The sequence below is a fragment of the Triticum urartu genome, chromosome 5A, assembly GCF_056163025.1.
Source record: "Triticum urartu cultivar PI428250 chromosome 5A, HENAU_Tu73, whole genome shotgun sequence".
Classification (NCBI taxonomy): Eukaryota; Viridiplantae; Streptophyta; class Magnoliopsida; order Poales; family Poaceae; genus Triticum; species Triticum urartu.
The window spans coordinates 170,510,761-170,517,992 of NC_141877.1; the positions used below are offsets into that span (position 1 = coordinate 170,510,761).

At 46.7% G+C, this 7,232-nt stretch overlaps 1 protein-coding gene across 1 annotated transcript; it reads right to left on the reverse strand.

Annotated features, from left to right (window-relative positions):
- Positions 1–212: 212 nt before the first annotated feature.
- On the reverse strand, positions 213–6,607 carry LOC125508539 (DNAJ heat shock N-terminal domain-containing protein). The gene is made up of 3 exons (XM_048673267.2): positions 4,813–6,607; positions 641–696; positions 213–555 (listed from the first exon to the last, which is right to left on the reverse strand). The coding sequence occupies exons 1-3, from the start codon at positions 6,496–6,498 to the stop codon at positions 486–488; spliced, it is 1,812 nt and encodes a 603-aa protein (XP_048529224.2). The 5' UTR covers positions 6,499–6,607; the 3' UTR covers positions 213–485.
- Positions 6,608–7,232: the final 625 nt, after the last annotated feature.

A 7,232-nucleotide genomic window follows, 5' to 3' on the forward strand; every position in this document is an offset into this window, starting at 1 on the left:
GTTTGCTTAAGGTGCATGAATGAATGAACATAGTAGTAGAAAGTTGCACAACATCGGATCGACTCAGTTTGTTACGCTACGTTTTTTCAAGAATAACAAGTGGCATGACCACAGAAACTTACCCTCTCCCTAAGATTTGTCTGTCACATCCTGTCAAAGTAGCACTATGTGTGTCTTGTCTTTGTTGGTTGGCAAAAATGAGAAAGAAACTATTTATCAAATGACATTTTCATAAACAGGATTCCCTGGGTGATATGGTGTTTTCACTCTGTTTGTTAATGTGTTAAACCAAAGACAGCAAGCACCTCCCTACAAACAAGACGAGGGGAAGGGAAACTGATTTCAGGTCAAAACCTTCATGTGCATGGAGGCGCCCAAAACAAGACATGTTACAAGAATGGCAGAGCACTGATATCGACATGCTACCACCAACTAGAACTGGGAGAGAGAATGCTCAAACAAAAAATATCTAATTATTCCTCGCCTTAATGCTTTTTCTGTCGTGCCTTGATCACAGCATGACCTGTTTCTTCCAAATGAGAAAACAACTTGCTCCTGAATGAAACATAAAGGTTATTTCAGGTTAACAAAATGTAATGGGCATGTGGCAGCAAAATAAATGAGAGGGCAGGGAGGGTACCTTGACTCGAAAGTATCTCCACATGTTTCACAATCATTGCGTGCCTTCGAAACCTCCTGGTACGATGAAGCAGTGTTACTTATTGTTGAAAATGGCATGTCACGTAAAGATTAATAATTCATACTTGATGCAAACAAAAGCTTCATATTATCCTCGTGAAAGAAAATCCAGATTGTATTACAAATGCTTAACAAGTAGCATTTAGCAATATTTGATCGTCGGAAATTTATGTGTTTTCCAAAGAGTGAAATGCAGAGGCCCTAAAACTGTTCTTGTGTCACGGTAGTCCAAAAACTTCAACACTACAGATTCAGGTTCCAAAAGTTTGTAGTTCATCACAGGTCCTAAGCTGCCAAAACCATGTTTGACCTGCGCACGTGGCATGTTGACGGTCACCACGTCAACATGTGCCCCATGTGAATAACCAAATACAGAATTATTTTGCATGCAAACCTCTGGTATCCCTCGCATTCTCACTTGGGGTCCCTCGTTCCTTTTCCGCAGACATGAGCATGCGGCGACAGCATCGGTGGAGCAACTGCACCTTGAAAGCCACTGCTACATCCAGGCACCCAGCGCCAGTGGTGGTGCTGCCTTTCAGCGGCTCTCGGATAGCACCCATGCTGCAATCCTCGTGATTTGCGGGTGCCACAGACACACAAGCAACAGCTCGTTTTCATGAGGTTTTCAAGCACAGACATCAGCTTGTTTTGTCCGCAGCACAAGCAACAGCTCCCCTCACCCCAGGGGGCACAGATACACAACATCTAGCATGCCAGCATGCCAACGTTCACACGTGAAGACGAGCGAGTCAAAGGAGTCAGCACTAGGATCCATGGCTTCTGGAGCTGCTTCTCCTCCACGTCATGGCCGCTGCTGCTGCTGAAGAATGCCTCCTCCAGCAGGTCAGCATGGAACATTAGTGGTACAGTGCCCTGGGGGTTTGAATACCGTTAGAGTGCTGTGACGCCAGCAAGGAGCCCAGTTCAGAGCAAGGATAGCACACATCAGAGGTGACCGCTGGGCGCTGGCTATGCTTAAGGTTCACCTGTTCCAGGATGCAGTCGCTCCACCGTCTGCCGCCATGAACTTGTGTGTGGGGAATAGAAAGGAGGGACCGCGAGTGAGAATGAAAGGTCAAATATGGTTTCGATAGCGACCGTCAACATGCCACGTGTGTAGGCCAAACATGGTTTCGATGAACGAATTCTGCATGTCCGTATAGTACCACACATTGTTTTTAAGGCGCACCTAAGGTACGGCAGGGCATCGGGCTCACCTTTGACAGCTCCGTATAGTACCACACATTGTTTTTAAGGCGCACCTAAGGTACGGCAGGGCATCGGGCTCACCTTTGACAGCTCCGTAAGGCGTCCGCCTAGGACAGTAGGATGTCTGAATCGTCCACCTAGGGGCGCAGGGCGATGCCTTGTCCCAGATCAGACGGCATGGGCGGCTGAGAGTGGCCCGTGCAGGAAACTTTAGTGGGAAAAACTGGCTCACGCACGAACAGGTGCGAGGAGGGGGGGGGGGGGGGGGGGGGGGTAGGATCGAACCAATCGTAAAGGGATTCCTCCTCTCCTCTCTGGACCTTTGGCGGTGGCACCTTCCTCCACGGCTCGACCTGTGCCCCTCCTCCTCTGGGTGCATCAGCAAGGTATGACTCCCGCGCTCATCTCACTTCCCCACCCTCTGCTCTTTCTTCTATCCCCCCTCTCCCAGTGCTTTGTTTCTCCCAGCAGCATAAGGTAGATGTGCCTGGCTGCTTGCCCCCTCTCCTCCTCCCGCACATCAGTTTCCTCCCAAATCTGCTTATCCACCAACAAGGCAGCAGCCCCACCACCGCTTCTCTCCTTCCCCATGCTTGATCTGGTTGCTCTAGTGATTTGGCTCTTCTCTCTTTTTCTTTAACGGCTGGTTGGGCCTTCTCTCAGTGTTGCTGCAGTAGCCAGGTGTACCTGCTCTGATGGATCCTGTGGCTGGTAATGCTTATGATCTATCCAATGATCCTAGGAGAAGAGGTACATCCAACAATCCAGCTTGGAAGTATGGTTCTGGCCAGATTTAGAAAGGAAAGATTTATTCCAGTGTACATTGTATGGCAAGTTAGTCCATGCTGGAGTGAGAAGGCTGAAGCGGCACCTTTCTGGGGGTTCCAGTGATGCGGATAAGTGTTCCATGGCATCCATCGAGATTAGGAAAGAGATGCGCAATTCATTAGAACACAATAAAGTTTAAGCTATGGAGCGATATACAGATGAGGAGGATGAAGCTGATGTTCAAAGGCGCCTTCCTGTCATATATTAGCTCACAACATGATTTGAGGCCTATGCTTTGGTAAAAGTTATCATGTTATGCAACTTGTGGAGCATTTACATTAATGCTAGTTGTTAAATCTCCTAATTGGCTGCCATATTTATAATATATTTATGTGTCTAAGGCGTCGCCTCGCCTTACGCTACAAGCGCTTAAAAGGTGAGGCGGGGGTACAGCGCCTCGCCTCACCTCGGCTTACAAACATTGGAACCATAAGATGTATTGCCACCATTCCAAATTAACTGAAGTTCTAGCTTTGTCCTAAGTCTAAGTTTGACCAAGTCCATAGAATAATATACTAATATACACCACATCAAATATAGTGTGGAAATATATTTCATGATGAAACGAATTTGGAAATATATTGCCTCGGCTTACAAACCACAGCCACGGTGAAACACAAAAGATTTTTATTTTTTATAAGATTTCACATCTGTGCATGGATGTAATGTGTGTGTGTTTCATTAGGGGAGCAAAACACATGAGCTAATTTCAAACATATAACAAGAATAAAAGAAAACTGGAATTATGCCAATCTAGACCAACTTAGTTGAACAGACACACAGAAAAGCAGCATATGGCCATTAACATGGAACTGACACCATCATATGGCAATTGACATGGAACTGACATCATCATATGGCAATTGACATGGAACTGACATCATCATATGGCAATTGACATGGAACTGACTAACTCGTATATTATGTTGACCAATGTCCTATGACATATACTTAATCGTACTCAACTTTATTTTCCCAAGTATGAAAGCCCAAGTAAGATGATGGGTGAGCATAAAAGTTTAGAGTGGCGGATCAGATCTGTATCTCTTGGATTTCATGCCAAAATATTGAGTTTAGCAAACAAGAGATACCCATAAGAGGGTGTGTATAAAATAAAATGAAGAGTTAGTTATCTTCACTTAATTACTAAATGTAAATGGTATTTAGTATCATGAGTTCAATCTCATAAGTCCAGGGACTTCAGTTTTTATAGTACGAAAACTATCAAAGACAAGAACACTGTACTCCCGGCAGAAGAAAAAAAAACACTTGTACATAAAACAATAACTCCATCTGCCTAGCTCAAAACCCATCAGCACTCACATGCTCAATCACCATACACAGTTCTCATGAAGGCTATCATCATATTTCCCTTCCTATCATATATCAATAAGATGTTCGTAATCCACACTATGATGAATATATAAAAATGTATTAGAACATCACAAACATGCTAGAAGCCCATTGAACTAACTTGTAGGGACAACCTTCCCCGACAGGGCGCTGGAATTGACATAGCACGAGATTAGGAAACTATGTTCTTATTAGTATAAAATCAAGGGTCTGCCTAGGGCATATCTAGATGTGTCCTAGTTCAAACTAGGAAGGAAAAAAAAGACAAAAGAAAATATTTGCACAAATCTCCACGTAAAATCAATGACATAGGACTTAGTTGTGCAATACTTGGCAGATCTAGATGTGCTTTAGTAAAACTGTATAATCAACCCTTTTGCACATGGCTCTCTAGTGACATAGTTCTCACAAATGGAGTATATAGTAATCTGCTCACACAGGGCTCCAAATAAGTGGTTCTTCAGCGACAAAAGACACCCTATCTGCTCACCTTAATACAACCATTGGAAATTATACGGGGTTTGAGCAGTTAGGCGGTTCATCAAGCAACTTGAAGTTGCATATATGGCTCAAACAATGTCAAATAGTTTTTGCTATCGGATCGAAACAACATTACAGGGTTTAACCACAACACAAATACCAGGATAAGCTTGCTACGAAGTATACGACAAAAATAAGAACTATGTCCTGGATTGGAAAAGAGCACAATTGTAAATTTACCTTTTGCTTCTTTCCCTTTGATGTGAACTTTAGGTCAGCAGAAACAGTTGTTTTCTTCTCTGCGCCTTTCTTGTTCTTTTTGTTCTTTTTAGGATTGTCAGTCTTTTCGTTCTGTTGGCTTCCAACGCTTGCTGATGTGCCGTCATCATTAGAAGTGGGTGGACCTTCCGCCTTATCATCAGCATCATTTTCATCATTATCATGCACAGATTCCTCATACGGAACATCATTCTTCATACCATGTCCACTATCAGCATAACTACCTTCATCTTGTCCCTTCTTTGATGCCCGCCTCCGGCGTCCTTTCTTCTTGACACTCTTAACTTCAGAATTTCTATCTTCACTGTTATCATCCTCTGTAACAACAGAAGGAGCTTCCTCTTGAGGAACCACATAGCCACTTTTCTTGTTCTTACGGCTTGACAACATCGCCTCCAACACACTTGTCTCATCATATGAACCAACCTCCTGCTCCCCATTATTGAAGTCCTTATTACCATTGTCTTCATCCGCCACCTCCAAGCCCTCGTCCAACTCCTCAGCCAACTCTTCTGCAGCATCTGACCAATCACTCTCCTCGGACTCGTTAGCAGGCTTGAAGTCGAACCCCACATCAACTTCTTCCCACTCACCTCCTGCCTCCTCCTCGGCTTCCTTTAGAGCCTCCTCCTCCTCCTTAAAGGCCATCCTCAGATCAGCCACCTTATCCTTATGCTTCCTTGACTGCTCATGGTTCTTCCACTGCTTCTCCGACTTGAACTTCTTATTACAGGCGACACAGTACAGCTCCTCCTTGGCCTTTTCCCTCGTCTCCTCATCATCCTCTTCCTCAAAGGCTAACTCGATCTCGTCCACCCTCGCCCACTCAGGCTCTTGATACGCCATTGCCCGCTCCTTCTTCTTCTTCTCCTCAGCCTTCTTTCGCTCCATCTCTTCCTTCTTCTTTTTCTCTTCCTCTGCCTTCTTCCGCAGTGCCATGTCAACCACCCTCTTATCTCTCTTCTTACAGAAGGCAGCCAACCCTCTCACAGCATCGTTATACTCCCGCCGCGCCTTGCGCATTGCCTTCTTGTTATCCTCCTCCATGAGCCTCCTAACACGGCGGTTCTCCCCACGGGATGCGTCCCACTCGGCCGCCCACCCGAAGTCCATAACCGAGCCGAAACCCAGCCAGTAGGAGTAGAAAGCGGTGACCTGGGTGTAAGGGGAGTCGAGGTTGCCAATGACCGGCGGCGTGGAGATGGAGTCGGTGGGGATGCCCATGCGGCGGGCATAGGCGACCTCCTGGGCGTATACCTTGTCGAATACGTCGCCGTAGACCTTGTAGAATCCGCGGCCGGAGTCGGAGAAGCCGGAAAAGGCGGAGGTGGAGAAGAAGGAGAATAGGTCGGGGACGGGTGAGGCGGAGGCGGTGCCGGAACGGGAGGAGACGGGGTCGGCGAAGAGGATCTGGGAGCGGTGGGAGTCGTAGTAGGCGCGCTCCTGGGGGTCGGAGAGGACGGAGTGCGCGTGTTGCAGCTCCTGGAAGGCGGCGGTGGCGGCGGCGACGTCGGAGCCCGGGGCCTGCTTGTCGGGGTGGAGGGTAAGCGCGAGGCGCCGGAACGCGAGCTTGATGTCGGTCGGGGAGCAGTCTCGGGAGAGTCCGAGGATCTCGTAGTAGCAGCGCTTGGACGCCGCCGACGCCATGGCCGCCGCCGACGACGACGACGCTAGGGTTTTCGAGGCGGGCCTGGCTCAGGGAAAGAGGCAGGGAAGACTTGTTGCCGTGTAAATAACGGTGGGCTTAACTTAGAGCTGGACGATAACTGTTCTTTTAGAGTACTGAGTTGTAATTTTGTACGTCTCCGAATTATACTCTGTTTTGCTTGGATGTCACACAGTTTCGGTTTCCTACGGGTTGTTCGATAAACTGCCAGTCTGAATTGTTTTTTCTTTAAGTAAATATAAAATAATAGGGGCCTATTATAAAAGTTCACCGAAAGTATAAAGCACTTCAAATATAATTAAAATTACATCGAGATATCTGGATCATCGAACAACCACTATCGCTGCCAGAACAAGCCACCGACACTGTTCCCATATCAGAGTCGGTTGGACCTTGTTGATGACAACCGGTAAATCTTCATGCATATATGGCCTTAAGGACCAGGAACTTGGAGTCGTAGTCGTCGTCGTTGGACTGATGTGGAGCATCTGGTACCAGATCTGACACACGACGAGAAACTTCGCTCGAAGGAGAAGACATGAATTTATGGCAGAGTTCCATCGACTTCCTAACAGACGAATTGGGTGAGAATCAAAGTCAGGAAGACCAACTCAAAGATGAAGCGCCATCGTCCATCCGAGCTCCAACCTTGCCAGAACTAAAAGGCTCTAACTAAACTGCTAGCCGGAGGGGGAAGAGAGAGATGTGTTGTGAC